This window comes from Plecotus auritus, assembly GCF_963455305.1.
Source record: "Plecotus auritus genome assembly, chromosome: 6".
NCBI lineage: Eukaryota > Metazoa > Chordata > Mammalia > Chiroptera > Vespertilionidae > Plecotus > Plecotus auritus.
The window spans coordinates 93,771,077-93,798,830 of record NC_137773.1 but is presented as its reverse complement, the minus strand read 5'-3'; the positions used below and the strand labels follow the sequence as shown (position 1 = coordinate 93,798,830).

The 27,754-nt window shown below is 48.8% G+C and overlaps 2 protein-coding genes across 4 annotated transcripts; one reads left to right on the top strand and one right to left on the bottom strand.

Annotated features, from left to right (window-relative positions):
• The first annotated feature begins 245 nt into the window (after positions 1-245).
• GCDH (glutaryl-CoA dehydrogenase) lies at positions 246-7,444 on the top strand. 2 transcript variants are annotated; one of them, XM_080672408.1, is made up of 11 exons: positions 246-844; positions 933-968; positions 1,256-1,399; positions 1,542-1,604; positions 1,869-2,039; positions 2,692-2,821; positions 2,903-3,119; positions 4,008-4,111; positions 4,379-4,504; positions 4,819-4,979; positions 6,297-7,444. In XM_080672408.1, the coding sequence occupies exons 1-11, from the start codon at positions 523-525 to the stop codon at positions 6,368-6,370; spliced, it is 1,548 nt and encodes a 515-aa protein (XP_080528534.1). In that variant the 5' UTR covers positions 246-522; the 3' UTR covers positions 6,371-7,444. The 2 variants fall into 2 exon arrangements, with proteins under 2 accessions (XP_080528534.1, XP_080528535.1); XM_080672409.1 differs by lacking the exon at positions 1,542-1,604 and having other exon boundaries at positions 262-844; positions 6,297-7,280.
• On the bottom strand, positions 4,083-27,754 carry SYCE2 (synaptonemal complex central element protein 2; the record flags this gene model as incomplete). Of its 2 annotated transcripts, XM_080672410.1 has the most annotated exons (6): positions 27,629-27,754; positions 26,944-27,059; positions 9,034-9,208; positions 7,274-7,471; positions 5,428-6,211; positions 4,083-5,364 (listed from the first exon to the last, which is right to left on the bottom strand). In XM_080672410.1, the coding sequence occupies exons 1-5, from the start codon at positions 27,641-27,643 to the stop codon at positions 6,164-6,166; spliced, it is 552 nt and encodes a 183-aa protein (XP_080528536.1). In that variant the 5' UTR covers positions 27,644-27,754. The 2 variants fall into 2 exon arrangements, with proteins under 2 accessions (XP_080528536.1, XP_080528537.1); XM_080672411.1 differs by lacking the exons at positions 4,083-5,364; positions 5,428-6,211 and having other exon boundaries at positions 7,268-7,471; positions 9,034-9,244.

The following is a 27,754-nucleotide window of genomic DNA, read 5'->3' as shown; positions in this document are numbered from 1 at the left end:
GACAGACTAGCAGACAGGTTGGGCTGAGATGGCCCATCAGAGCCCACCTCCTGCTCACATACACCGCACCCCATTAGAGGAGACCTCGAGGTCTGGACTTATTTTTCTTCTGCCTCAGTTTCCTTGTTTAACTCCTAAATCGCTTCGCACACGCCTCCTGCAACTGACCAACCAAGAGGGGGCCGAGCCCCCTCCTAGGGCCAATTAGAGCAGGAATATAGGTGGCCAATCGGGTTGGCAGACTCGTGTGCGTGAGTGTGTGTGTGTGTGTGTGTGTGTGTGTGTGTGTGTGTGTGTGTGTCCCTCTCCCTCCCCTTCTCTCCTTTTCTCTCTCTTTCCTTCCCTTCTCTCTCCCCTCTCCCCCCCCCCCCCCGCCACCTTTCCCTCCCCTCCACCTCTTTTCCTGTTTTGCTCCTTAAAGGAGCTCACGTTCCTCTGTCTGTCCGCCGGCTTCCTGGGACAAGCCTGCCATTGCTCTTTTAAAAAGCAGGCCCGTGAAGGAGCCCGTCTCGGGACGAACCAATGAGCAGTCCCATTCGGCCTCCGCCCCTCCCACCCCACCCCCGCCGGAGGTCAAAAGCCTCCGTCAGTTGCTCCTTGGCCCGTAAAGGGAGCTGGAAGGCGCTTACTGGGGACTGGCGAGAGGGGCGAGGGGCGCAAGGGACCAGGCCTGCGGGTGGGAGCCACTCCGCTCTGACGTCCCCGCTCCTCCAGGTCCGCCGTGGTTGCTGCGCCCGCCCGCCCGCGGCCCACATGGCCCTGAGAAGCGTCTCCCAGCGGCTGCTGAGCCGCGGACCCCTCCTGCGCTTGCTACGCGGGTGGGGCTCGGCCGCGGCGCTGACCGGTCAGTGCCGGGTAGGGGGTGGAGTGGGGAGGGTGGAACTGGAGACTCGAAGAGTTTTCCGGGGTGATTTCTTGTCCTGTGTTTTCAGAGAAGGGCGGGAAGACTCAGAACCGACCGGACAAATGTAAGGACCCCTCGTCGCGCGTGCGTCTGAGGCCCTTGTCCTACTGTCTGTCTGCCCCTCTGTCCCAGAGTCCGAGGGCTGCCCGGGCAGGGAGACAGGGCCATGGCTAGGGCCGGAGGCACTGAGTCAACAGTGAGTTTCCGGGAGAAAGGCCCCCTTGCCAGTCCTGTTTGCAGCCCACATCCAACCTCGAGCCAGATGGGGGTGGAGGATTCTGGGAGAGGCGGGCACGATGGGCTGAGGGAGATGTGGGCTGGGCTTAGTTGAGCCCCTGTTCCCTGTCCCAGCCTTGCGTTCTGAGTTTGACTGGAGGGACCCGCTGGTGCTGGAGGAGCAGCTGACAGCTGATGAGATTCTCATCCGGGACACTTTTCGCACCTACTGCCAGGAGCGCCTGATGCCCCGCATTCTTCTGGCCAATCGCAACGAAGGTGCCCAGGCGGGCTAGTGGGCACCCTGTCCACCATACACACCACCTCTGCCTACTCTAGGCTTCTGGGCACCTCTGTCTGTGGAGTGGGGTCTCCAGTGGGCCAGAGGTAGGCCTAAACTTGGTCATCTGTCCATTTGCAGTTTTTCACCGGGAGATCATCTCAGAGATGGGGGAGCTTGGTGTGCTGGGCCCCACTATCAAAGGTAGGGATAAGTTTCTCTCCACATTCAGCAGCCTCAACTGTGTGCTGGAAAGCCCCTTACTTTCCCTGAGCCTGTTTCCCAGGCTGCAAAGCGAGGCTGTCCAACTGTAGGGATGAAATGAATAAACCCTCAAGCTAGGGCCAGCTTAGTGCTCCCTTCTTGGGTGCCCCTATGTATCTGTCTCTTGGGCCTCAGGAGTCACTGGTCCCAGTTGGCAGGCTTTGTCCCCCATTGCCCTGTCTCCTCTCCCCACTTCCCCACCAGGTTATGGCTGTGCTGGAGCCTCATCTGTGGCTTATGGGCTCCTGGCCCGGGAACTGGAACGGGTGGATAGTGGCTACAGGTCAGCAATGAGTGTCCAGTCCTCCCTTGTCATGCACCCCATCTACGCATATGGCAGCAAAGAGCAGCAGCAGAAGTACCTGCCCCGGCTGGGTGAGTGGCTTCCTGTGGAGTCCAGTGGAAGACAGTCCCAGTGGTCTGGAACTCAGGGATGGGGCTGTCCCCTGAGCCTACCTTCTGTTCCCACTTCAGGGATAGCACCAAGGGCCACCTGGACCCTCTGCTAGAGCCTGGGCTTCATCCCATCTAATCCTGATTATCCCCTCCTAGGTCTCTCTTGACTCGGGCCCCTGCTCACAACCATCATCTCCCAATCTCCCTCTTGATTTGCTTTGTTTTCCCCATCCCAGCCCAAATTTTAAAGTCTTAACTTCCTGACTGGGTGGGTCCAAGAGGCCTCTGGTGGTCTCATCTGTGGTCACTCTCTTGATGCACTGCCCTAGTCAGATTGTTACTTGGAACTCTAAATGTACCACTGGGCCTTTGCACATTCTTTTCCCACATCCAGGACTGCTTTCTCCATACCTTCTCCTGTTTAGCTTTCATGGCCCTTCAAGATAATTTAGGTGACTCCTGTAGGCCCCCATCATGGCATTGTGACTATGGCAGGGGGAGGAGGAGACCTGTCCCTTCACCACCTGGAAGTGCTGTGAAGGCAGGGCCAGATCTGCCTTAGCCTGGCTCAGTGGAGAGGGTGACACTTTTCAGTTGAGGGTGTAAATGAGGGACACCCTCATACCTACAGCCAAAGGGGAGCTCTTGGGCTGTTTCGGGCTCACGGAACCCAACCACGGGAGTGACCCTGGCAGCATGGAGACCAGAGCCAGCCACAACCCATCCAGCAGGAGCTACACCCTCAATGGGGCCAAGACGTGGTGAGGAGCCTGGGTACCTCAGGTGGGTAGGCAGAGGCAGAGGGGTGCAGCCAGATCCTCACTGTCTGTCCCACCCCCCAGGATCACCAACTCACCTGTGGCCGACCTGTTTGTAGTGTGGGCTCGGTGCGAAGATAATTGCATTCGGGGCTTCCTGCTGGAGAAGGGGATGCAGGGCCTCTCAGCCCCTAAGATCGAGGGCAAGTTCTCCCTGCGGGCCTCAGCCACGGGTATGATTATCATGGACGGTGTGGAGGTACCAGAGGAGAACGTGCTGCCCAATGCCTCTGGGTTGGCGGTGAGCAGAAGCCACCTTGGGAACTGGTATTGGGTCACATGATGATTCACCTTTCTTGGGCAGGCCCTGTGCTGGAACCCAGCTGGGGACCAGACAGACATGGTCCCTGTGCACTGTCCCTTTCTGGTGACTATCTCACTCATACTGGCTCTGCCTAGAACACATTGGACCGGGATCAGCTTAATCCTTTGATGCATGCACATCTTCCTGTCTCCTTATGTCAGCTCCTATATCTGAGCAGCCAATCCAGATCCTGGGCTGGGTAGAACTGTGTGAAAATCAAGAATGAGTAGGCACACCCTACCCCAGCCGTGGGCGAACTATGGCCCGCGGGCCGGATCCGGCTGTTCTATCCGGTTCTCTTGCTCTCCCCTCCGCTCCTTTACTTTGAATTTATATTAGTTCACACAAACACTCCATCCATGCTTTTGTTCCGGCCCTCCGGTCCAGTTTAAGAACCCATTGTGGCCCTCGAGTCAAAAAGTTTGCCCACCCCTGCCCTAACCGGTTTGGCTCAGTGGATAGAGCGTTGGCCTGCGACTGAAAGGTCCCAGGTTTGATTCCGGTCAAGGGCATGTACCTTGGTTGTGGGCACATCCCGCTGGCCGATGTTTCTCTCTATTCTTCTCCCTTCCTCTCTGTAAAAAATCAATAAAAATATTTTTTAAAAGTAAAAAAAAAAGAATGAGTACGAATTGAGCAAGGCCTGCCATGCATGAGCTTTGATGCCAGGGCTGTATGTGATTTAAGTGGCCTCCCTAAATCCCATTTACACTGACTATGTGTCTGGGGATCTGAGGAGAGAGTGTCCCCCTCTTCAGAGTTGGTTTTGCACACAACCTCTCAGCTCTTTCCTGGTGGAGAAAAGGTCCCCTCTCAATCCTATAGGGTCCCTTCGGCTGCCTAAACAATGCCCGGTATGGCATTGCCTGGGGTTCACTTGGAGCTGCTGAGTTCTGTTTGCACACAGCCCGGCAGTACACCCTGGACAGGTGAGTGGGAGCTGACCTGAGAGCTTCAGGTTCCATCCTTTACCCCACTGGTGACTCCCCAGCCCCAGCCCACCAGACCTAGGCTCCCTGCTCTGTGAAATAGCTGGGGAAAGTCCCTCTGAACAGTAATGGGTTGAGTCAATGATGGCCAGGACAAGCTAGGCAGGGACTGAGGCAGCCTGGAAAGGCTACCTGGGCCAGTGGAGCCCTAGGAGAGGACTGGAGAGTGGGTCCCCTCTTTAACTTACCCTGATCTTGCCTGCCTAGGATACAGTTTGGCGTCCCACTGGCCAGGAACCAGCTGATTCAGAAGAAGCTGGCGGACATGCTCACCGAGATCACACTGGGCCTTCATGCCTGCCTGCAGCTTGGCCGCTTGAAGGATCAAGACAAGTAGGGGCCACTTGTAGTGGGAGGCAGAGTGGGACAGCTGCCACAGGACCCTGTGCTTCTCCTGGGCATGGTGGTTGCTGATCCCAAGAAGAAGTCCTTCCTACCTGGTGGCCCTTGGGGTCCTGATCCCTTTTCTCTTGGTCTTGATAGTCCAGGGCCCACCCTTTTTGTCCCTCATGGGGAGCCTGGTGTCTGCTGCTTTAACTGTAACATGGTGAATCCTCCCCCTGGCTGGTTTGTCTAGGGTATAGGATGCCTGGAGCAGGATCAGCTCTTTGTAATCAACACTTGTTACATGTCTGTGCTGCTTCCAGGGCCACTCCCGAAATGGTCTCCCTGCTGAAGAGGAATAACTGTGGGAAGGCCCTGGACATCGCCCGCCAGGCCCGAGACATGCTGGGGGGAAATGGGATTTCTGATGAGTATCATGTGATCCGGCATGCCATGAACCTGGAGGCCGTGAACACCTATGAAGGTGGGGCTGGATCCTTCAGGGAATGGGACGATTGCAGTGGCCTCACTATCTGGGGAAGAGGGCAGGGACAGCAGGCCTGAGTCCTACTCCCAGCTGTCACCATTGGCAGCATGACATGAGGCAGCTCCCACCCTATATCCCTCATCTGAGTGGCTCACATTGGGACCTAGGATGTGAGGTGCTCTCTGACCTGTCTTTCATGATGTTGGAGGTGTTCCCAGGAGTGCTGATGGCTCTCTCAGGCAGCTCCAGAGAGGGGCATGATGCCCAGTGAGCTGGTGATGCAAAGGAGAATACACACAGGCCACTCCATGTTATGTTAAGAGAGAAAGAGAACCATTTGCACTGTGGTGTTTGCAGCTGGCAGTTGGATGTGATGCATTGCCTAGAACCCATTGCCTCATGGGATGTGATGCATTGCCTAGAACCCATTGCCTCATGGGAAAACAGATGTAAAAAAAGTGGGACTGAGTCCTTGGAAGTGTAGGAGCTTCCTAGGCAGAGATGGTGAAATAGCTTCCGTGTGCTTTTCTGGATGGGATATTCCACAGACTAAAAGAGGGAGAGGTGGGGGGATCCTACAGGTGGGAATGACCCTTAGGGTAAGAAGAAAGGGTCTTCAGATGATTTTATGAAGGGGAAGGGAAGGGTTAGGTGTGCACTTTAGAAAGTAAATAATCATTTTGCTCCATATAAGGGAGACAGTAATCTTTGCCTTCTGACCCTGGAAGCTGAAGAGCAAATGAGAGCACTGAGGCATGTAAAGTGTTACCCAAACTCAAGGGCAGGTGGCCTCAGGACAGAGTAGCTCAGCTGGGCAAACCATTAAGTGATGTTTGCTTTCACATCCCTCCTGTGGATGAGAAAGGGCCTGATGTGCTTCCAGAACCCATCAGAGCTCTCCACCTCCATGGGAAGGAAGCATGGCTGGGTTGAAAATCAAATGTTTAATGAACTGTGCAGGGCTGGGGTGGGGTAAATTTGCCACATGTTTGGGACACCAAATCTGGACCCATGATGGTGGCTGGACTCCCTGCCTTTGGGTCTGGCACAAGCTTTTTGTTTTGTTTTTGTCAAGATGCATTATAGAACTGTGAAAAACCATTTTCTCAAGGTGGCCAGAATGGTGGCCTCTGAACTTTCTCTTGGTGGCTGTCACTAAGAGGCAACTCTCTCAGACGCTGTCAGCATTCTCCATCTTTATGGGTTTGCTCTTCTTCCAAAGTAGTAGCCTGGGGAGGGGAAATGAAGATTGACTTTAAAGGGAAGTTGTAAGCTGTTAAGACACCAAACTGACTTTGTATTTATCTTGTCCAGGTACTCATGACATTCACGCTTTGATCCTCGGAAGGGCAATAACAGGGATCCAGGCATTCACAGCCAGCAAGTGAATATACTTCACCCAGGAGCCTGGATGGTACCAAACCCCTTCCCAGGGAGCCGCTGTGCTCTGAGCTTACTCAGGGAGGTGGCAGATGGAGCCAATTTTTATGTTGGGAGGTGAGAGACTGATTTTTAAATTACAAAATTTCCCTTTTGAAGTCACTCATATGTGCTCTTTATAAAGAAGACGGACTCTGTACCAAGTTTCTCAATTCAGTGGACTCCACTTAGCTTGGAACAGAAGCTTCTCTTGACAGGAAGCAGGGAAAAGAGAGTGACACAGAAGCAACCTCTATGAGACCTGACCTGGTGTCTGACTGAGCAACCACCCTCCCTTTGAGTTCCCTGTGTACCCTCTGACCCACCCATCTGGGGGATAAGTGCCTTATGCTGACGTTGGGGCAGAATGTGGGGGAGAGAATAATAGTCTGGGAGGGGGGCAATGGGAGTGAAAATTGGGGACATCTGTAATACTATAAAAAAAAGTCTGCATGTCTGATCCTCGGTGTTGGGTCACATTTACTTGTAACCACTACATGAGTAGTCCTTTCAGTCACAGGGAAATGAACATGAGTGGGGGCTGGGAGGTACCCATGTGGTAGGAATTTCCTGTGCCCCCCACAGTGATCTGGCCCTTGTCTGCATCTTTGCCTCTGCTGTAATAAGTAAACCTGGTTAGGCATTGCTCAGGGCTGTGGGTGGAGGAGACTTTGTCCTTTCTATCACCACAGAGCTGGCCACACAGGAGTGGGAAATAACAGGGGGCTGGCTTCTCAGCTCCAACACACCATGTTTACAGGAGAGTATGGCGCCACAAGCAAGATGGCAGGAGCACCGTTTCTGTTGACATTTACTTTCATCTTAGCCCCTACGACTTCTCAGGCAGAGCCTCCTATAGGGTTTAGTCATACCTCTGGCTGGACACACAGGTCTTGGAAGTCTTTGTACACGGTCTCCACAGTGTGGCACACTTGTTTGAGCTCTGTTTCCAAATGGCTGATCTTTGCCATTTTCTGGGTGAACTCTTGGAGCTTTTCCTGAATGATCTTGTTGTGGTGATTATAAAGTTGATACATCCTCTCCTCTAGCTTCTCTGTCAGATCTGAAACCTTTTAAACAATATGACATGTTTTTGAAAAAATCAAACCAGGGGCATCACAAGACATGTGTTTTAAGTGGCTCCCTAAGATTTCTGCAGTTTATCATTAAAAATGATTAAAAAAGAAAGAAAAAACAAAGGGCCGGCCTGTGTGGCTCTGCGGTTGAGCATCTACCCATGAACCAAGAGGTCACCGGTTCAATTCCAGTCAGGGCACATGCCCTAGTTGCGGGCTCAATCAATGATATTTCTCTTTCATCAGTGTTTCTTTTTAAAAAATATTTTTTTATTGACTTCAGAGAGGAAGGGAGAGGGAAAGATAGAAATATCAATGATGAGAGAATCATCGATGAGCTGCCTCCTGCATGCCCCCTACTGGGGATCGAGCCTGCAGTGTGGGCATATGCCTTTGACCAGAACTGAAGCTGGGACCCTTCAGTCTGCAGGCTGACACTCTAACCACTGAGCAAAACCAGCTAGGGCCAATGTTTCTATTTATCCCTCTCCCTTTCTCTCTAAAATCAATAAAAACACAGTTTTTAAAAATGGTAAAAAACAACTCCAGTGAGTAGGAGTAAAAATTGCCTATATTAAGAAAAAAAAATTTAAAGCAAGATTGCAAAATGATGTATACAGTATAGGCTCCACCAGGTTAAAAAGAAAGTACATAACAGAGACTAGAAGAAAATATGCAACAAAATAGCCTCTGGGTGGTGGGATCATAGGAATGTTTTTATATTTTTTTCTGCTATGTTATGCTTTATTTAATTTACTCTGTGTACTGGTAGAGATGGGAGGGAGCAAACAAAGGTGGGGAAAAGTCAGCCTGTTGTCAAGAGATGTCCTACTCCTGATGCCGAAACCGGTTTGGCTCAGTGGATGGAGCGTCGGCCTGCAGACTGAGGGGTCCCGGGTTCGATTCCGGTCGGGGGCATGTACCTTGGTTGCGGGCACATCCCCAGTATGAGGTGTGCAGGAGGCAGCTGATCGATGTTTCTCTCTCATCGATGTTTCTGACTCTCTGTCCCTCTCCCTTCTTCTCTGTAAAATATCAATAAAATATATTAAAAAAAAAAAAAAAAAAGAGATGTCCTACTCCTGAGATCCCTTGTGCATTCTGAAGAAGCATCAGGGATAATCATTAACACTGTACCTGAACATAACAGGCGTTGTTAGACATAAGCCCTGGTCATGTTGAGGGATCTCTACTCTGCCACCACAAGCTTTACTTCTGGGGGGAAAAACGGCTGTGTTAACACAGGCTATGCCTCAGTCCTCTACTCCCAATAGCCATTAGTCCTGGTGTGTAATAAGGTGGCTGGGCTATGGGTGCAGCTAGACCTCCGTCTCTCATTCTGAAAAATTATTTCTAAACCTTACTTTTCCCATCTATAAAATGGGTACATTTTTTGCAGGGCTGTTGGAAGGGTAAAGTGGGGTACCAAATGCAAATTGCCTGGCACCTTGCTGGGAACGTAACAGATGCTCAGCCCTACCCTTCACCCTTTACATAAGGGCTTTCCCTGTCCCACCCACTGGGGTTTTGCAGTGTGTCTGTGGAAATCTTGTCACCTTGATCTTGAGGCTGTCCCTGAAGTTGGTCATGAGTGCATGGTCCTTCTGCCTGCTCTCATTGATATTTTCGATCAGCTCCTGGGCCCTCTTCTTCAGGATCTCAATGCTCGAGTCCAGAGAGGAAAAGTAGGGTCCTGACTTCCCTTCCAGCATCATCAGCTGGCGATTGGCACTGGAGGTGGCGATAGAAGGGCTAGAAACCTGACTTCTGAAAGTATAGGAAACCGAGGTCAGCCCCAATTCTCCCCAGAGTGGCTGACATGAATTAGCTCCATGGTGGGAGAAGAAACAGGGTTGTGTATCTCCTGTGAGTGACGCTTGGTTATTTCATGCACCACTCCTGCCCTGAGAGGCAGGGATGACATCCCTATTTTTATAATTAAGAAAACAGACCCGAAGGCACACACAAAGCCTGCCCAAATTTCCAGAACAAGAAAATCTGCCCGCACCCAAAACACATAGTCATTTTATAACATCAACTTGCTGTTTTGAAATGAGCATCAATAATTCTATTTATAAATAGTATAGATGCTTTCTTAGATGGACCTTCCTGTCACCAACCTGCTGTATCCCTTTCTATATCTTTTGGGTGATGTATGCAGTCTGCAGTCCACCTGGGGTCTAGTGTACCTGCAGGACTCTGCTCCCACTAGATGAGGCAGCCAGTCAAGAATTATGTTAGCCAAAACCGGTTTGGCTCAGTGGATAGAGCGTCGGCCTGTGGACTCAAGGGTCCCGGGTTCGATTCCGGTCAAGGGCATGTGCCTTGGTTGCGGGCACATCCCCAGTGGGGGGCGTGCGGGAGGCAGCTGATCGATGTTTCTCTCTCATTGATGTTTCTAGCTCTCTATCCCTCTCCCTTCCTCTCTTCCTCTCTGTAAAAAATCAATAAAATATATTAAAAAAAAAAGAATTATGTTAAAAGATTTTTTAAATGCACAAAAAAAGTTGTGTTTGTCCTGACACTGTACACATGACTATAGTAAACGAATTCAATTAAATACCATGTTAGTCAGTAAAATGATAAAAAAGTGACGGCTGTCTTAATAAAGCTAAATTGAATGAATAAAAGTGAGTCTAATTTTTTAAAAAATATTAAGTCAGGTATGGGGAGACAACTATAGATTGGAACAAAGATCATAAAAATCTAGAAGGGTCTGGCCAATGTGGCTCAGTGGTTGAGTGTTGACCTATGAACCAGGAGGTCAAGGTTCAATTCCAGATCAAACCCTGATCTGGGTTGTGGGCCTGATCCCTAGTATGGGGCGTGCAAGAGGCAGCGGATCAATGATTCTCTCTCATCACTGATGTTTCTATCCCTCTCTATCTCTCCCTTCCTCTCTGAAAGCTATAAAAATATATTTAAAAATAATTTTTTTTTTTAAATTTAGAAGGACTCTGTTTACAGATCACTTTGTCATGGCTTGTAAGTTTTCATTCTTCTTTTAAAAATATATATTTTATTGATTTCAGAAAGGAAAGGAGAGGGAGAGAGAGACAGAAACATCAGTGATGAGAGAGAACCATTGATTAGCTAGCTGCCTCCTGCACACCACCCACTTGGGATCGAGCCTCCAACCCAGGCCTGTGCCCTGACAAGAATTCAAACCTTGACCTCTTGGTTCATAGGTCAACGCTCAACCACTGAGCAAAACTGGCCGGGCCACTCTTCTTTAAAAACAAAATTGGAAATTGCAGGTAATACATTATTAATGAGGTGTATGGGGAAAAAAGTTGCAATCTGGTCAGCAGACTTATTAATGTTTTAAATTAAGATAAAGTGTTTAAGCCCTGGCCAGTATGGCTCAGTTGGTTGCGGGTCCTCCCATGCACTGAAAGGTTTCGGGTTCCATTTCCCTGTCAGGGCTCACACCTGGTTTGCAGACTCCATCTCTGGTAGGGGGCGTATAGGAGGCAGCCGAGAGGCAGCAGATCTATGTTTCATTCTCACATCGATGTTTCTCTTTTTGTCTCCCTCCACTTCCTCTCTCTCTAAAAATAATTTTAAAATCTTTTTTAAAAAAGGTGAAATGTTGCCAAAACCGGTTTAGCTCAGTGGATAGAGCGTCGGCCTGCGGACTGAAGGGTCCCAGGTTCGATTCCGGTCAAGGGCACGTACCTTGGTTGCGGGCACATCCCCAGTGGGAGGTGTGCAGGAGGCGGCTGATCGATGTTTCTCTCTCATCGATGTTTCTAACTCTCTATCCCTCTCCCTTCCTCTCTGTAAAAAATCAATAAAATATATTTAAAAAAAAAAAAAAAAAAAAAAAAAAAAAAAAAGGTGAAATGTATAAGGTAAGCTTTATTTATTTTTTTATTTATTTTGCTTTTTTTCTGCTTTATCTGTCAGCACTTTCTATCTGCCAGGCACCTTGTCACTGCTTTGGGGTCTGCTCATCATCTTTACCTCATAACTGAGGACACAGGCTCAACCTGTTCACTTTCTCAGGATTAACAGCTAGTCTATGGCAGAGCTGGGTGTGGCACCCAGCTGGCCCAACTCACAGCCCATGTCCTGCTTCCTCCTGGGTCCTCAGTTTCTCTTTTATCCTTTGAGGTCCTCCCAATTCTGAGACTTGGAGGTGCCAGCCACCACAGGATTCCTGAACATGCCAGTTCACACACAACTATAAAGTCTGCCCTGACTGGAAGCCAGTCACTGCTTACTTGGAAAAATACATCTTGATTTTTTTAAAAAAAAATATTTTTATTGATTTCAGAGAGGAAGGGGGTGGTAGAGAGAGATAGAATCAATGATGAGAATCATTGATTGGCTGCCTCTTGCACGCCCCCTACTGGGGATTGAGCCCACAACTTGGGCATGTGCCCTTGGCCAAAATTGAACCCGGGACCCTTCAGTCCACAGGCCGACACTCTATCCACTGAGCCAAACCAGCTAGGGCTACATCTTGATTTTCTGATGCTTTCTTCATAAAACTATTTTTCTTGCCTTATTCCTGACAGCCTGAGCTCTGCATTTTGGCTGAGAAGAGAAATACAGTGAAATTGAGGCCCATGGATCCAACTGTGTCCTGGTCCTCATGCATCCCTTGCTAGATTGCTTCTTGCCTCTGTGTCTTTGCGCCTACTCTCTGACTCAACCCATGAGACCTAACTAGACCACTGCCTCCTTTCAGAAGCTGTCCAGGATCCACGTACCTATCACTATGTTAGCTTGTCACTACTCACAGCCCTATCTCCCCAGAGAGATGGGTCCCATTTATCTTTGCATTCCTAGCATCCAGCACATAGTAAATCCTCCACTGTTTGCTGAATGAATGAAGGACACCTTCATTCCTCCTTCCTTTGGATTCCCACAAAGCATGCAAGTTCATCAGCCTCCAAGACAAGACGCTGTGTCCAATGCATTTTAAGATGGGAATACTGATATTTCTACAGCAAACATTTATATCAGCTAGAAAGCAACAGACCAACTAAAGGCTCTGTGAGCATTCTTGTCTTGTTTGCTAAGCAATTTACAACCTCGAGCATGCAATTACTCTTCTTTGTTAAGGGGAGGTGAGGCAAAAGGATACAAGTTCAGACCTGTGACACAATGACATTTTAACATTCAGACTTTTGTATTATCTGGATGCACGTGGAGAACACAGAATGCTTCTAAAAGGACAGCCATGCTTTGCACAATGGTGATGGAGCTGGGGTCATGGGCTCCAACACCTGGCTTTAACTTCGCTAAGATCTCAAACACTAACTACCCTTCTGTTCTAAACCCAGGGCTCAATCACTTCACTCTCTGGCTGATGGTCTCAGCCCCTCTTCCCTTCTATTCCGTGCCACACCCACCTGCCAAAACCCCACCCTGGCTTTCTACAACCAACCGCTGTTTTCTCTCTCTCTCTTTAAAAATATTTTTATTGCCCTGACTGGTTTGGCTCAGTGGATAGAGCATCAGCCTGCGGACTGAAAGGTCCCAGGTTCGATTCCGGTCAAGGGCATGTACCTTGGTTGCGGGCACATCCCCAGTAGGGAGTGTGCAGGAGGCAGCTGATCAATGTTTCTCTCTCATCGATGTTTCTAACTCTCTATCCCTCTCCCTTCCTCTCTGTAAAAAATCAATAAAATATATTTAAAAAATATTTTTATTGATTTCAGAGAGGGAGAGATAGAAACATCAATGATGAGAGAGAGTCAGTGATTGGCTGCCTCCTGTACGCCCCCTACTGGGGATCGAGCCCACAACCTGGGCATGTGCCCTGACCAGGAATCAAACTGTGACTTCCTAGTTCATAAGTCGATGCTCAACCATTGAGCCATGCTGGGCCAGCCAAGCCCGGTCTCTTTTCTCACACTCAGGAACCTGAGCCACACTGAGAAAATGATAACTCAAAAAACAAGGTCACTACAGAGTCCTGCTCTCCAGCCTTAGGGGGCTCCTCAGGGCCACTGGGTATCCTGTCTGTGCTCTGGTCATTCCTCCCATCAGCCATACCAAACCATCATTCTCACATCCCTGTCATGAAACCCTCTCATTTCCACCTCATTAACCTCTCTCAAATCGATCTAGAGAATCCCCATCAGCCACAGGATCAAGTCTAAATTCCCTAACACAGCACCAAGGCCTTCCAGGACCCTGGGCCTCTCTTTTCAGCCTGACTCTTTCTACCCTCCACTCCCAGTAATTTGGAACTTTCCACAATTTCACCAAACCCATCAGCCTTTACTTGAAATGACTTTCCCTTTCTGCAACTTTAGGAGGTAACACTCAGAGCTTCTGCTAGTGCACCCACAAAGCACCTTAAGTGTGTGGGTGCACTAGCAGAAGTACAGATCACAACACTCCCAGTTAATTCAGAGGTTCTCTCCAGAATGCTGTGAGGCTGAGGAAAAGGGATTGATGAATACCGAAATGAATGAACAAAGCCTGGTGTAACATTCCTGCTGGAAAGCCTTCTTGTACCCCTGGTTGCCTCGTTGACTCAGCATTGTAAGAATCCTGACATTAAAATCAATAATAAAACCAGGTGCCTCTTTTTGCGTAATTGCTCACAACCTGTTTGAGTTGCTAAAGGTTCAAAGTCACTCCTTTCTCAGGCTCCAGTGTTGAAGCTGGAATCTGTCTTTGTGGCACTATGCAAATGGTGAGAAATCTCTTGAATTCAGCTCATTTAAATTTCATTGTGGGACAAAAGTCTGCATCAGATGTCTGCAGAAAGCCTCTTGATTTTTTCAACTTCTCCTTTGGGGATTTACTCCTTTCCATTTCATTTTTCTTGATACTCAACAGCTGCATATTAATTAGAATGCTAATAAATCAGAGGCTTCCCTGGGCCTGCATTCACCAATTAACTTTAATAAACAAAATGTGTGGTGTCCTCGCCACTGGCTTTCCCTGTTCCGGGCCTGCTTCTGTTGCCGAACCCTGGATGGAGGCCAGGGAATGGAAGTGGGCCCAACACAGCAGGTCTGGCGGTGGGGGATCAGAGTGGGGGCTGTGAACACATTGCCACACTCATCTATTATGGTCTGTGCTTCTGAGGAGTCCCTAATTCGACTGGGAGGATTAGTAGTACAAAGTTCTGAACAGGGCCCATGCTGGCAGGGGGCCCGGTACTGCAGAGAAGTGGGTCTGAGAGAAGAGACCATCTGTTCCCTCCAGGTAAAGCTGTGATTGGCAGGCATGTGAGCCAGAGCCGTCTGCTGGTGGGGTGCTCCCTCCATGGCCTATGACAGATATACAAGTAAACAAATCCGCCAGCCACTTATGACCACCACAGGCAGCAGTCCCGGGAGGAGAGGTAACCTAATCAAATATTCAAGTAGGAACACAACAGAATCTCTGGCGCTTAGGCAAAGCCAGGTTTTGCTGAAGTATAGCCAGGAAGGAGTAAGGTCTGAATGGAAGTTGCTGAGTCCATTCCTCATCCCCTGCTTTTTCTCTCCTGAAATGTGTTCACATTTTAATAATGTTGCTGAGTGTCTGCTGCTGGATCTATTAACTGGCTCTTGCAATGGTTCTAATCCATCTGTTTTTAGGCTCAAAGCTCTTGTGGAACTCCTTGAAGTTTCATAATGATTTGCAATTATCTGTGTCTCTTCACCACTTAAATAGGGTCTAAACATGTTATTTGCAGGAAGATGTAATAAAACAAACGACTTCAGTCATTTCCTTCTTTTTTCTGGTCTCCACGTGACAACACACACCTGGAAACCATCCCACTCTGTAGCCTGCTTTACAACAGAGGAATCTGGGAGGTAGGGGGAAGTTGGCTTTAGGCCTAGAGTCCTCAGGGCCCTTTCCTGAGCCTGGCCTCCTCTCACTTTCTCCCCAGGTGATGAGTTCATTCACCCCACAGCCACTGAAACAGTGAGTCCCACAGCGCCATCTCCAGCCCCCGGCCCTCCTGAATTATGGGTTAGAAAGCACAAATAGGGGAGAAACCAAGATGGCGGCATAGGTAAGCACCTAAACTGCTGCCCCGCACAACAATTTCAAAACTACAACTAAAAGACAGAACGGACACCATCCAGAACCACAGGAAAGCTGGCTGAGTGGAAACTCTACAACTAGAAGGAAAGAGGAAAGCTCACGAGAAGGAGCGGCAAAGAGCTGAGGTACGGAGACTCGTGCACGCAAAGAGGAAGGGCGGCGGAGTGCCTGGCTGGCTTTCTCTGGTGGGAGGGGGAAAGAAGCCCCCGACAACTGAACCCCAGTTCTGACTGCACTGAACCTCAGTTCTGGGCGAAACCCTGTGGACCCAGGCTCATACAGAGGGAGTTTGGACTGTCGGGTGGAGAGAAAGGCACACAGAGACTCAGAAACTCGGAGACTCAGGGGAGCCGCAGCGGCAGGGGTCTGGAGGCGCGAGTGCGCACAAGGACTGACTGCGGAGGTTACCACAGGCTGTCCCTGGTGGAGGGGAGTCAGAGGCTTCTGACTGCACTGAACCGCAGTTCCGGGCGAGCCCCTGGGGACCCACGCTCTTACGGGAGAAATCTGGACTGTAAGGCGGAAACTCGGGAACCACGGAAGGCAGAGGTCTGGAGACTGGCGAGCAAGGGCAGGGCTGACGGGAAGTCAAGACTGTCTGCTCCGCCCTGAAACTCCGCCCCTTCCAAGCTGAGCACAGAGGCCTTTGCAATCTGGCAAGGCTAATCCTATAAGGCTGTCTCCAGCACCGAAAAACTCCCAGTGTAGACACAGCTGATCCTCACAGCCAACTGGCCTGCGGGTCAATTCCTCCCAGTGATACCAACAACAATCAAGACTTAACTACAACAAGGCTGTACACACAGTCCACAAAGGGGTGCACCAAGAGTGTCCACCTCAGGTTAACTGGGGAGGCCGACCCACTGGGCCATATAGGAAACCTAGCACACAAAGCTACCCTACCAACTCAGGGAAGCAGTGAAAAATGGGGAGACGAAGAAACAGATCACAAACGAAAGAAATGGAGGAAAACAAACGACTGGATATAGAATTCAAAACCACGGTTATAAGGCTTTTCAAGAATATCTTAGAAAAGGCTGATAAATATAACGAGACTCTCAAAGATATGAAAAAGGACCAACTAGAAATTAAACATACACTGACTGAAATAAAAAATATTATACAGAGACCCAACAGCAGACTAGAGGAATGCAAGAATCAAGTCAAAGATTTGAAATACAAAGAAGCAAAAAACATTCAACCGGAAAAGCAAAAAAAAAAAAAGAAAAAAGAATCCAAAAAGTTGAAGATAGTGTAAGAAGCCTCTGGGACAACTTCAAGCGTACCAACATCAGAATTATGGGGGTGCCAGAAGAAGACAGAGAGCAAGATACTGAAAACCTATTGGAAGAAATAATGACAGAAAACTTCCCCCACCTGGTGAAAGAAATAGACTTACAAGTCCAGGAAGCGCACAGAACCCCAAACAAAAGGAATCCAAAGAGGACCACACCAAGACACATTATAATTAAAATGCCAAGAGCAAAAGACAAAGAGAGAATATTAAAAGCAGCAAGAGAAAAACAGTTAATTACCTATAAGGGAGCACCCATACGATTATCAGCTGATTTCTCAACAGAAACTATGCAGGCCAGACGGGAGTGGCAAGAAATTTTCAATGTGATGAATAGCAAGAACCTACAACCAAGATTACTCTACCCAGCAAAGCTATCATTCAGAATTGAAGGGCAGATAAAGAGCTTCACAGATAAGAAAAAGCTAAAGGAGTTCATCACCACCAAACCAGTATTATATGAAATGCTGAAAGGTATTCTTTAAGAAGAGGAAGAAGAAAAAAGTAAAGATAAAAATTATGAACAACAAATACATATCTATCAACAAGTGAACCTAAAAATCAAGTGAATTAAAAATCTGAGGAACAGAATAAACTGGTGAATATAATAGAATCAGGGGCATAGAAAGGGAGTGGACTGATAATTCTCAGGGGGAAAGGGGTATGGGGGGTGCAGGAAAAGACTGGACAAAAATCGTACACCTATGGATGAGGACAGTGTGGGGGGAGGTAAGGGCAAAAGGTGGGGTGGGAACCGGGTGGAGGGGAGCTATGGGGGGAAAAAGGAGAAACAATTGTAATCTGAACAATAAAGATTTATTAAATTAAAAAAAAAAGCACAAATATATCTGGACACATTCATGTGCATGTCCATGGCTACATCAAACTCAACAAGGGCAAAATGGAACCCATGCTTTTGCCTCTGCTGTAAAACCACCACCTAATGGAAACCACTCCAAGCCAGAAAGTGGGGAGCCAGTGGTGTGCTGCTAAGCATTTAGCAGCTATCTCTCTGGGTGGATGGAGGGGAGAAGAAAGCCCTGATTTATAGTGTTTGACAATTTCCATGGTACAAAGACTCGTACTATTGCCAATTTAGTAGGAGCCTCCCACCTGATCTCTCTACATCCACTCATGCCTCCTCCAACCCATTTCCCACAAAGCAGCCAGTGTCTTTTTATAACAAGAACCTGAGCATGTTTCTTCTCTGACCCAGCAATTCCCCTTCTAGGAATCTACCCAAGAGAAGTGAAAACATATGTCCACACCAAAACTTGTACATGGATGTTCATAGCAGCATTACTCACAAGAACCAAAAAGTAGAAACAACCCAAATGTCCATCAACTGACAAATGAATAAATAATATGTGGTAGATCCAAAATATGGAATATTATTCAGCCATATAAAGGAATGAAGTTCTGACACATCCTATCTAATAAAGAGGAAATATGCTAATTGACCATCACTCTGTCGCAAATATGGCTGCACCCACAGTCTAGGCCAAGTTCCCATAAGGAGCCTTAACAAGCCATCAGGAGGGACCTGAGGCTACGCCCTCCCCTGCCCCCATGGGGCTTGACAGGGGACCTCAGGCCACGCCCCCACCTGGCAGGGCTTGACAGGGGACCTCAAGGTGCGCTTCCCGTCCTGGTGCTGGGCTAGGGGACCTCAGGCTGCTTCCCCTGCCCCAACGCCAGGCTGGGGGACCTCAGGCTGCGCCCCCCACCAGGTGGGGCTTGACAGGGGACTTCAGGCCACGCCCCCAACCCTGGCACCAGGCCGGGGGACCTCAGACAGCACCCCCAGCCTGGTGGGGCTTGACAGGAGACCTCAGGCCGCACCCCTGCCCAGCTGGGCTTGACAGGGGACCTGAGGCCATGCCCCCCCGCCTGGCAGGGCTTGACAGGGGATCTCAGGCTGTGTCCCCCACCTGGTGGGGCTTGATGGAGGACCTCAAGGCATGCCCCCCACCCCGGTCTGGGATGGGGGACCTCAGGCCATTCCCCCTGGCCTGGCACAGGGCCAGGGGACCTGAGGCTATGCCCCCTGCCCGCAGGGCTTGACAAGGGTGGAACTGGCCGGGTCTGGATCTAGCCCAATGGCGGGGGGGTGGCAGGGTCTGGGTCTCATGCGATTTTGAGGTGTATGTATGTGGGCGGGGACTTGACTCTGGGTTCCATGGTGTGCCCCAGACTCTGACAGGAGGAAGGTTTTCATATACATTTTACTAATTTTCTTTCATCTCTGACACTTCTATTATAGAGAAAGGGCAAATAGCAATATTAAATATTTCCTCTAATTAATCCCCTTTTTATGTGCATGAATTTCATGCACCAGGTCACTAGTATTATAATATGGATGAACCCTGAAGACATTGTGCTCAGTGAAAGAAGCCAGTCACAAAGGACCACATACCTGTATGATTTCATTAAAATGAAATGTCCAGCAGAAACAAATCCAGAGTCAGAAAATAGAGTAGTGTTGCCAGGGCCTAGGGAGGATGCAGGGACTGGGAGATGATGATTAATGGGTACAAGGTTTCTTTTCAGGGCAATGAAAATATTGTAAAGTTAACTGTGGTGATAGATGCACAGCTCTGTGAATATACTAAACACAACTGAATTGTACATTTTAAGTAGGTAAATTGTATGGTATCTGAATTCTATCTCAATAAAGCTGTTACCAAAAGAATCCTGAGGATAAAGTCCATAGCTGACAAAATGCCCTGTGACCTGGCCCTTGCTGAACCCTCCAGCCCTCCTCTGACACTCATAACCCCCACTCAGGCATACTAGCTGTCTTTGGCTACCATGTGCAGAGGCTTTGCATAAACTCTTCTCTTAACTCCTTTCATCCCCATGCCCACTCAGCACCCACTCATCCTCACCTTGTGATTCAGCATTGCTTTTTCAAGGTTGCTGTCCCTGGTTCCCCATTCAAGGGTGTTTTTCCATCACCCCAATCTGTTTCGTGTCAGTCAGTACTTACTTGTTCAATGTCTTCCCGTCAGTTGGAAGCAATGGAAGAGTATAAGAGCATCTGTCTGGTGGAACCCGGGTATCCCTGTCGATCACAATGCCTGACACTCTTGCCTCCTCACTGCTTTATGAGCACACCCAGCTTATTCCTACATCAGGGACTTTGTACTCTGCCAGCATGTTTGGGCCCCCCAGATGTCTCCTGGCTGGCTCCTTCTTATGTGACCTCCTTATAGATCTTTTCCAACTATTAACTCCTTGTCACTTTAGTCACTCCTTACTCTGCTTTGTTTCTTTTCTTTTCTTTTCTTTTTTCTTTTCCTTTCTTTTCTTTTTGTTAATCTTTACCTGAGTATATTTTTTCCATTGATTTTTAGAGAATGGGAGGGAGGAAGTGAAAGATCGATGCAAGTGAGACACATCCATCAGTTGCCTTCCACACACGCCCCGACCAAGGCCAGGGATCGAACCTGCAACACAGGTATGTGCCCTTGACTGGAATTGAACCTCAACTCCTCCATGAGTGGGCAGTGTTCCAGCCACTGAACCACACTGGCCAGGGCTCTTTTTATTCTGCTTTGTTTCTTCACAGCATTTGCCACCAGTTGAAATCACATTCTTTTTTTAAAAAATTGTCTATCTCTCTTTTATTATTACTACTAGAGGCCCGGTGCACCACATCGTGCATTGAGGGGTTCCCTCAGCCTGGTCTGTGCCCTCTTGCAGTACAGGACCCCTCAGAGGATGTCCGCCTGCTGGCTTAGGCCTGACAGGCAGACATCCCCCAATGGGTCCTTAGCGCTGCTGCAGAGGCAGGAGAGGCTCCTGCCACTACCGCTGTGCTCACCAGCCGTGAGCCCGGCTTCTGCCTGAGCAGCAATCCCCCTGTGGGAGCCCACTGACCACCAGGGGACAGCTCCTGATTTGAGCATCTGCCCCCTGGTGGTCAGTGCACATCATAGCGACCCGTCATTTCGCCATATTAGCCTTTTATTATATAGGAGATTATTTTTAAATCCTCAGTTGAGGACATGCTTATTGATTTTAGAGAGAGGGGAAAGATGAGACAGAGAGAAACATCAATCGACTGCCTCCTATATACACCCTGAATGGGTATCAAACCTACAACCTAGGCATGTGCTCTGACCAGGAATCAAACCTGAAACCTTTTGGTGTACAGGATGACATTCCAACCAACTGAGCCACATCAGCCAGGACTATCTCACTTTTAGAAAGTCAGCTTGGCCCTAACTGGTTTGGCTCAGTGGATAGAGCGTCGGCCTGCGGACTGAAAGGTCCCAGGTTTGATTCCGGTCAAGGGCATGTACCTTGGTTGCAGGCACATCCCCAGTGGAGAGTGTGCAGGAGGCAGCTGATCAATGTTTCTCTCTCATCGATGTTTCTAACTCTCTATCCCTCTCCCTTCTTCTCTGTAAAAAATAAAATATATATATTTTTTAAAAAGTCAGCTTGACAATAGACTCAGAATAGCTAACACAGCCAAAACTGGTTTGGCTCAGTGGATAGAGCATCGGCCTGCGGACTGGGGGGTCCCGGGTTTGATTCCGGTCAAGGGCATGTACCTTGGTTGCGGGCACATCCCCAGTGGGAGGTGTGCAGGAGGCAGCTGGTCGATGTTTCTCTCTCATCGATGTTTCTAACTCTCTATCCCTCTCCCTTCCTCTCTGAAAAATCAATAAAATATATTAAAAAAAAATAGCTAACACAATATTGAAGAACAAAGTTAGAGGACTGACACTACCCAACTTAAAGATTTAACATAAAGTTATAGTGATCCAGATAGTGTGGTACTGGTCAAAGAATAGGCTATAGATCAATGGAACAGAATAGAGAGCCCAGAAATAGACTCACACATATATAGTAAAACTAGTGACCCGGTGCAAGAAATTAGTGCACATTAAAAGGGGATTAGAGGAAATAATTTAATATTGCTATTTGCCCTTTATAATAGAAGTGTCAGAGATGAAAGAAAATTAGTAAAATGTATATGAAAACCTTCCTCCTGTCAGAGTCTGGGGCACACCACGGGACCCAGAGTCAAGTCCCCACCCACCCACATGCATCTCAAAATCGCATGAGACCCAGACCCGGCCGGCCCACCCCCATTGGGCTAGATCCAGACCCGGCCAGTCCCACCCTTGTCAAGCCCTGCTGGGCAGGGGGGCGTAGCCTCAGGCCCCCTGGCCCCGCACCAGGCCGGGGGGCTTAGCCTGAGGTCCCCCAGCCCAGACCGGGGTGGGGGCGTGCCTTGAGGTCCTCTGTCAAGCCCTGCCAAGTGGGGGACACGGCCTGAGATCCCCTGTCAAGCCCCGCTGGGTGGGGGGCATGGCCTGAGGTCCCCTGTCAAGCCCCGCCAGGCAGGGGGGCGCAGCCTCGGGTCCCCTGGCCCAGCATCGGGTGGGGGACGCAGCCTCAGGTCGCCAGTCAAGCCCCGCTGGGCAGGGGCACAGCCTGAGTTCCCCCGACCCAGCACTGGGGGTGTACCTTGAGGTTCTCTGTTAAGCCCCGCTGGGTGGGGTGCATGACCTGAGGTCCCCTGTCAAGCCCAGACAGACAGGGGGGCACAGCCTCAGGTCCCCTGTCCCGGTGCTGGGGCAGGGGGCATGGCCTGAGGTCCCCTGTCAAGCCCCACCGGGCGGGGGATGCAGTCTGAGGTCTCCCGGCCTGGCACTGGGGCGGGGGGTGCGGCCTGAGGTCCCTCAGCCTGACACCAGGGCGGCGGGCGCGGCCTGAGGTCCCCTGTCAAGCCCTGCCTGGTGGGGGGCGCGGCCTGAGGTCTCAAGCCCCAGGTGTGCGGGGGAGGGTGTAGCCTCAGGTCCCTGCTGATTGCTTGTTAAGGCTCCTTATGGGAACTTGGCCTCAGCTGTGGGTGTAGCCATCTTTGTGACAGAGTGATGGTCAATTAGCATATCCCCTCTTTATTAGATAGGATGATTTTTGCAAAGAAAATTCAATGGATAAAGGAGAGTCTTCAATAAATGGTGCTGGAACAACTGGAAAGCCAGCAACATGCAAAAAACTGAAGCTAAATATAGAACTTTCACCTTTCACAAAAATTAACTCAAAATGGATCACAGTCCTGGCTGGGTGGCTGAGTTAGTTGGAGTGTGTCCTGTACACCAAAAGGTTTCAGATTCAATCCCTGGTTGGGGTGCATACAGGAGACAACCGATTGATGTTTCTCTCTCACATGATGTTTCTCCCTTCCTCTCTCTTTAAAAACCAATTTTTTAAAAACCCTCAGGTGAAGATAAAATTTTTTTTAATGGATCATAGATCTAAATGTAAAAACAAAACTATAAGACTCCTAGGAGATAGAAGAAAATCTAGATGGCCTTGGGTTTGATGATAATTTCTTAGATTTAAAAAAATTAATTGTACTTGGTTAAAATTAATCATTTCTGTTCTATAAAAGACACTTTTAAGAGAATGAAAATACAAGACATAGAATGGAACAAATCTTTGTAAAACATATCTGATAAAAGACAGAGAGGGAGAGAGAAAGATAGATCTATTAAAATTCAACAATAACAGAACACCACTAAAAATGGCCGAGTAGCTCAGTTAGAACATCCCTCCCGATATGCCAAGGTTGTGGGTTCGATATGCAGTCAGTGCCCATACAAGAATCAACCAAAGAATGCGTAAATAAGTGGAATGACAAATTGATGGTTTTCTCTCCTGTCCTCTCTCGTTCTCAAATCAATCAATAAAATTAAAAATGGGCAGAAGACATGAAGAGACACTCCACCAAAAAAGATATATAGATGGCAAAAAAAGCATATGAAAAGATGTTCAACTTCATACCTCATCAGGAAAATGCAAATAAACACAACAATGAGATCCCACTACACATCCTATATAATAAAAGGGTAATATGCAAATCAACCAAATGGTGGAATGACCAGTCACTCAGACATCCCCTGAGGGTTCCCGGAGTTCAAAAGGGCACAAGCTGGGCTGAGGGACCCTCCCCTGCACCCAGTGCACGAATGTCGTGCACCAGGCCTCTAGTCTATTAGAATGGTGAAAGTTCAAAACAATGACAACACCAAGTGCAATGATGTGGTGCAATAGGGACTCTCTCTCATTCATTGATGATGGGAATGTAAAATGTTACAGCCACTTTGGAAGACAGTTTGGCAGTTTTTTACAAAACAAGCATCCTCTTACCATTTGATCTATCAATTGTGCTTCCTGGTATTTATCCAAAGGAGTTGAAAACTTAGGTTCACATGAATGTTTATAGCAGCTTTATTCATAAGTGCCAAAAGTTGGTAGCAACCAAGATATCCTCCAAATGGTGAATGGATGAATAAACTGTGGTACATCTACACAGTGCAATACCATTCAGTGTTAAAAAGAAATGAGCTATCAAGAAACGAGCCCTGCCCTAGCTGGTTTGGCTCGGTGGATAGAGCATTGGCCTGAGGACTGAAGGGTCCGCGGTTTGATTCCAGATGTTGGTCAAGGGCACATGTTGTGGGCTTGATCCCCAGTAGGGGGCGGCCAATCAATGATTCTCTCTCATCATTGATGTCTCTCTCTCTCTCTCCCTTCCTCTCTGAAATCAATAAAAATATATATATTTAAAAAATGAGCCCTGCCCTAGCCGGTTTGGCTCAGTTGGTTGAGTGTCCCCCTATGCACCAAAGGGTCACCAGTTTGATTACTGGTTAGGGCACATGGTCTCTGGTTGCCAGATCGGTTCCTGGTTGGGTGAGAGCAGGAGGCAACTGATTGATGTTTCTCTCTCACTCTAGAAAAATCAATAAAAATATTTTAAAAAGCTGAAACCGGTTTGGCTCAGTGGATAGAGCGTCGGCCTGCGGACTGAAGGGTCCCGGGTTCGATTCCGGTCAAGGGCATGTACTTTGGTTGCGGGCACATCCCCAGTGGGAGGTGTGCAGGAGGCAGCTGATCGATGTTTCTAGCTCTCTATCCCTCTCCCTTCCTCTCTGTAAAAATATCAATAAAATATATTAAAAATATATATATATTTTAAAAAATGAGCCCTAGTCAAGTAGATCAGTTGGTTAGAGCATTGTCTGATAGGCCAAGCTTGCAAGTTCAATCCCTGGTCAGGGCACATACAAGAAGCAACCAACAAATGCAAAAATAACTGCAATAACAAATATAAGTTTTTTGTTTCTCTTTCTCTCTTCTAAAATCAATTCATTATTTTTTCTTTCTTTTTTTAAAAAATATATTTTTATTGACTTCAGAGAGGAAGGGAGAGGGAGATAGAGTTAGAAACATCAACGATGAGAGAGAATCAGTGATAGGCTGCCTCCTACACGACCCATACTGGGGAGTGAGCCTGCAACCCAGGCATGTGCCCTGACCAGGAATCGAACTGTGATCTCCTGGTTCATAGGTCGATGCTCAACTACTGAGCCATGCAGGCCGGACTAAAATTTGTTTTCTTTAAAAGAAATGAAAATACATGGAGGAAAGTTAAGCACATACATATTACTAAGTGAAAGTTAGCTCCACGATAGCAGGGATTTTGATTTGTTCTGATTTGTATAACCCTATTCTGGTCTTGCCAAAGGCAACCCTCAATAAATATCTGAATTAATGCCCTACCCAGTTTGGCTCAGTGGATAGAGCGTCAGCTTGTGGACTGAAGGGTCCCTGGTTTGATTCTGGTCAACGGCACATGCGTGGGTTGTGGGCTTGACCCCCAGTAGGGGGCGTGCAGGAGGCAGCTGATCGATGATTCTATCATCATTGATATTTCTATCTCTTTCTCCCTCTCCTTCCATTCTAAAATCAATAAAAATATAATAAAAAATAAAATAAATAAATGTGTAAGATGCCCTGGCCAGTGTTCTCAGTGGTTAGAGTGTTGGCCCATGCACCAAAGGGTCCCAGCTTCTATTCCTGGTCAGGGGCACATACCTTGGTTGGAGGTTCGATCCCTGTCCCAGTTGGGGTGAGTGCAGGAGGCAACCAACCGATCTCTCTCTCTCATATCAAAATTTCTCTCTCTCTCTCTCATTCTATCGACCCTCCCACCATCCCTCCTTTCCACCCTCTCTAAAAACTAATGGGAAAAATATCCTTGGGTGAGGATTAATAACAAAAAAAATATTAAATAATGTGCAAGACAAAACTTTTTTTTTTGCCATCACTGACACTGCTCTTTCTTTTACTCCAACATCTAATCCATTAGCATTTTCTTTCAATTCTAATTTCCTTTTTTAAAAATATATTTTTATTGATTTCAGAGAGGAAGGGAGAGGGAGATAGAAACATCAATGATGAGAGAGAATCATTGATTGGCTGCCTCCTGCACACCCCACACTGGGGATCGAGCCTGCAACCAGGCATGTGCCCTGACTGGAATGGAACCTGGGACCCTTCAGTCCACAGGCCGATGCTCTATCCCCTGAGTCAAACCAGCTAGGGCCAGTTCTAACTTCTTAAAAATATCCAGAATTTGACCACTTTCATCACCCCCAATAGATTCAAGCCAGAGTCATCTTGCACCTAGATTATTCTAAATACCTACTCACTGGTCTCCCAGCTTCCACTCTTGACCTAACAATCCATGCGCTACACGACAGCCAGAGGGACACTTTTAATACTTTAGTCCAGAAGACTGCAAACTTCTATAAAGGTCCAGACAGTACATCTTTTTAGCTCTGTGCCCTTAGAGTCCACAGACAAGTATGGCTGTGTTCCAACACAACTTTATTCACAATAGTCCCCACCCTGTTATAGTCATTCACCTCACTCCTCTATCCCAAATATTTTCATGGGTAATTACACCCAAAGCCCCATTACCAGTCTGTCTCTGTCTCCCCCTCACATGGCTCCAGGCAGTCCTCCTCCCCATCCTTGCAGCTACTGCTTCTCTCCCCTCAGCTCACTCGTCACTTCCTCCAGGAAGCCTTCCCTGACCCTCTCCTGATGTAAACAAGCCACCTGTCATTTTCTCCCTGTTTTTTTCCTGAGTTTACAATCTGTCTCCCCCTCTAGAGAGTGTCAGGTCACTGCTGTGTCCCCAGCACTTAACACACGCCAGGCCCATGAGAGATGCTCAACTAGCACGCGGAACAAATGCGCCGGGAGTACACATTGGTAGGGTCTTGGGAAAGAAATGGACGAAGAAGGCCCCAGGGGACTGTTTGGACCCGTTGGGCCAGGGCTTCCTCACCTAGCTGGCTCCCAACCAGCTTCCTTTTCGTGGCTCTCCTCGCCCTGCTGCTGCTCCGTGCTCTCCCCCAGCGGCAGTGGCTCCTGGTCCTTGCATTCTGCGTGGGGCATGTCCACCTGTGAGCACAGTCAGCGCTTGAGAGGCCGAAGGAAGGCGGAAGGCGACAAGTGGTCAGATCCCCTCCTCCCGCCCTTTGGCCCTGGGCTCCTCTTTGTGACGTAGTGGGGACCCGCAGAAGAGACGGCTGAGCCAGGGCAGGCACCACGAGGTGGGGAAAAACTGTGCCTGGAGGACAGAGGCGGGGACACTGGAGGGGCCGGGGTGAGGGCAGAGGCTCTGGGGTGCCTGGGCTCCTAACTGGTATTTGCGTTGAGTCGAGTCCTTCGAGGAGGGAGAAAAGGGAGGAGAAAAGAAGGAAAAAAACGGGTGCGGCACATGGGCGTCTGAGCCACTCTCTAAACTGCTTCTGCCACGCGCCATGCGTGGAAGTCTGTCCTTCAGGCCCCGCTGTCAGAGCGTCAGTCACACTATTCGTCTATCAGTCAGGCCCCGTCAGTCAGTCAGGAAATCGGGCCGGCCGGGCGAGGGTGACCCCGCCCCTGTTGTCGGGCGAAGGTCCGCGCGGAAGCCCGAGATCGCCGCCGTCCCCTGCCCATCTCCCGCGAAGAAAACAAGCATCGCATACTCCCTGTCGTTCCATCTTGTCTTTTCCCGCCTTCTCGCACGCGCCCTCTGCGCACGCGCTGGCCCACGGACCTGCTGGGGCGCGCTCTCCTGGCCTCAATTCTATCTGGGAACATGCGCGCGCAAC

What these genes read in the sequence shown, in the direction of transcription:
- GCDH (XM_080672408.1), top strand. Translation starts at nt 523, where the DNA reads ATGAGCAGTCCCATTCGGCCTCCGCCCCTCCCACCCCACCCCCGCCGG. An exon ending in CTCGGCCGCGGCGCTGACCG is followed by an intron (nt 845 to 932) that starts GTCAGTGCCGGG and finishes CTGTGTTTTCAG; the next exon opens with AGAAGGGCGGGAAGACTCAG. An exon ending in TCTGGCCAATCGCAACGAAG is followed by an intron (nt 1,400 to 1,541) that starts GTGCCCAGGCGG and finishes GTCCATTTGCAG; the next exon opens with TTTTTCACCGGGAGATCATC.